This window comes from Gekko japonicus, unplaced genomic scaffold (assembly GCF_001447785.1).
Source record: "Gekko japonicus isolate JY-2015 unplaced genomic scaffold, Gekko_japonicus_V1.1 scaffold594, whole genome shotgun sequence".
In the NCBI taxonomy this organism is placed as follows: domain Eukaryota; kingdom Metazoa; phylum Chordata; class Lepidosauria; order Squamata; family Gekkonidae; genus Gekko; species Gekko japonicus.
This window is the reverse complement of record NW_015160852.1, coordinates 634171-637375: the sequence shown is the minus strand read 5'-3', so window position 1 is coordinate 637375 and position 3205 is coordinate 634171. Positions and strand designations below refer to the sequence as shown.

General features: G+C 48.0%; 1 protein-coding gene across 4 annotated transcripts in view; it reads right to left on the bottom strand.

The window, feature by feature from the left end:
• Window positions 1-3205, bottom strand: part of NUDT4 (nudix hydrolase 4) — a 33943-nt gene that overhangs the window by 10939 nt on the left and 19799 nt on the right. For all 4 annotated transcript variants that reach the window (XM_015421044.1, XM_015421031.1, XM_015421037.1 and 1 more), the window contains exon 2: window positions 1783-1893. In XM_015421044.1, the coding sequence (XP_015276530.1) occupies window positions 1783-1836 (54 nt within the window). In that variant the 5' untranslated portion in view covers window positions 1837-1893. The remainder of the gene's footprint in view (window positions 1-1782; window positions 1894-3205) is intronic.

Genomic DNA, 3205 nt, shown 5'->3' with positions numbered 1-3205 from the left:
CAAACCCCCTCCCCCCCAGCCCCCCGCAAGGTTCCAAGAGGATTTTTGCCATTGACTTTAATGGCCCCATTGGTTATAATGGACCCAAATTTTTCGGGAATTTTTTTCGGGATTCGGACAAGCTCATAAATTGCTAATTCGGGATCCCAAAAGCCGAAAAAAGCCGAAAATCGTTATTTTCGGCTTTTTTTTCGGTTCGGGATCCCGAAATGCACATCCCTAGAGATGAGCTTCTAATGTAAATCAGCAAATACAATCTCTTTTGATAAGCTATTATCAGGCCTTACAGCCGACATGTCATGAACACCAAAGCAGCACAAAGCAGAGTACTGCTGCCAGCCATCAGCCTGTAGTAAACAGCAACCACTCCACTCAGTCCAAGTCTCATAAAAAGCTGACCAAGTTACTGCTACTGCTGGCATGCAATGTCTGGAAAAAGGGAAGACTGACAACAGCAACTTCATGCTATGCATAATTTTATTTATTTATTATTGTCCCAAGGGCGGGACTCGCACCCCCCCCCCCAGGACCGGAGTCGCCGAGCCTTGCACGAAGCCGGGCGGACGGGGCACGATCACCCCGACACTTACCCAGGCAGCGGGGCGAGGTGGAAGGAGCTGGTGTTGTGGGGAAGGAACGGAGGTGAGGTGTCTCCACAGAGGGAGAAAGCCAGCAACGGTGGGGAGGGCGGTGTTGGCGTAGGAAGCGACGACATGGGCACCTGCGGAGGCCCAAAGATGTTGGGCGGCTCTGAGGTGGCACGCCCACACAGCAGAGCTCAGTGGCCGGGAGCTGAAAGGGCCGGGAGAATGGCCACACCCAGGGGTGAGCGTCCCAGGTTTTGTAAGGGGGTGGAGCCAGGAGCGGAGGAGGGCACGGGAAGAAGCAGGGCCCACCGGGAAGAGGGCTGGGGAAATATAAGGGGGAAGGAGGAGGAGGCCGGGGATGACTCCTGGATGCAACGCAGCCTAGAGAGACGAAGGGCAGCATCCAGCAGGGAAGGGTGTGAGGAACGGTGAGTTAACCTTCCCCACCCTCCAGGTGTCTGAGGCCACTACCCTCCATTGGGCAAGGAGAAGGGAGTGGGGATCAACATGGCTGGAGTCGGCGGACTTGGGAGCTCGAGCGAAGAGGACAGCGAGGGGTCGTCCTCGAGCTCCTGTGACAATTATATCAGATGTTTATACTGCCACCCTGGCAAGCAGGCTCTATATCCCTTTTGTATTAAAATTAATAGCTATTACATGCATTGCTCTCTCTATGGTTTGAGTCAGACCAATGTCAAGCTGTGGTTGGATGCTATGTGAAAAAAACTGGAAAAGGCCTCAAAATCATCTGCTCTCTTTGCTTTTGTTTTGGGGAAAGTGATAGTTTCCCACTATATACAAACAGTTCAGGGACAAAGAAGTAAATAGTGATATACAAAGAGAGGCAGAAGCAAATGAACTAGAGGCTTGTTTAAGTAGCATTAAACCATATTTTAGAGTTCTAGTATATTGCATTTTTATCCCCAATTCCCTCCAAGGTCAGGATAGCATACAGGGTTCCTTCCTTCTACCATTTTTCTTTACAACAACACAAGTAGATTAAGCTGACAGAGAAAGTATAACTGACCCAAAGGCCACCCAGTGATAGGGAGCAGGACTCTGAACTTGGGTCTCCCAGTCCAATATTCTAACCACTGCAGCACAGCAACTTTCCAACATGAACCAACCCTGTAAAAGTCCAAATCCAATAGGGGACATCAGTGCTCATCTCAGATGTTGAGCTCAAATGGTTTACCTCTTCATAGACTTCTCTGACTGCAGCACCACCTGGTTCTTCTTCTGGTTCCATTCCTCCACCTGGAACAATCCATTGATCTGGATACCGGCTGCTGCTTACTAGCAGAACCTAAGAAAAGACAAATGCATTTTATAAAGCCTTCAATAAATACTACACTATTGAGATTTCTTTTTGACAGCACACTTACATTGCCTAAGATCACAGTACAAAGCAAACTGTATTTAGACAAAATAAGCAAGGTGTTAATATTGTTCCCAGCAGCAACTGAAAAACTGCAGACTCTAAGAATAGTGTACTCTTCTCTCTAGCGTTAAAAAGAAAGGAGTCTTGACATGTCTATATCAGATAGTTATAAATAATGCATTTTAGTTCAGAACACATCTTGTTCAAGCTATGCTGTCCTAATATCAATGCTATTCAAAGTCACCTTACTGAAATCAGGCATTTGTTACCCCTATAGAAATTAACAAAAGGTTGTTGATTCAAATTCTCGGGGTTTTTTGTTCAGTATGATTGTCTTGCACTGACTACAGACGTGTTTTACCGAGTAAATGAAAAGCAGTATCAACTTTACAAGGACTTCACTTCTTATAGCATGTGGTAGGCTTGTCTGATCTTTATTAGGTACTAGGAATAAGACCCATTGTGGAAATAAATACAACAAGCTCTAGAAAGAGGCTCTGAGAGAGTGCCAAGGCCTTGGGCACTCAGCGTCAATGTGCTGTGGCGACCTCAGCAGGGTATAATGACACAGAGTCCACCATTTTCTCCAGAGGAACTGATCCGCTACCTGAAGAGCAGTTGTAATTTTGAGTGATCTCCAGCCCTCACCTGGAGATTGGCAACAATTGTTACCCAGGAGGAAATGGCTGGTCTGGAGGGTGGAGTCTATGGCATTGTACCTGTCTGAGGTCCCACCCCTCCTCAAACCTCACCCTCTCCAGGCTCCAGCCCTCAAATCTCCAGGAATTTCCCAACCTGGAGTTGGCAACCCTATCTCCTTCCCAGCCAAGCATCAACCTGCCATTATCTGCCCCTCTGATTTCAGCCTTGCATCTCCTCCCCCCTCCCTCCTAGAGATCAGTTGTAATTCTGAGTGATTTCCACCCCTCTCCTGAGATTGGGAACAGTGGTTCCCCAGAAAGGAATGGCTGGTTGGGAGGGTGGAGTCTATGACATTGTACCTGTCTGAGGTCCCACCCTTTCTCAAACCTCACCCTCTCCAGGTTCCATCCCTCAAATCTCCAGGAATTTCCAACCTGGAGTTGGCAATCCTATCTCCTTCTCAGCCCATTATCAACCAACCTTTATTTCCCCCTCTCTTCAACTTTCCATGCCCCCCCCACACACACCTGCAGCCTCTCCCGTGCTCTGAAACCCTGACTGCCAGAGTCCACCATTTTCTGTGCTCTGAAGCCCT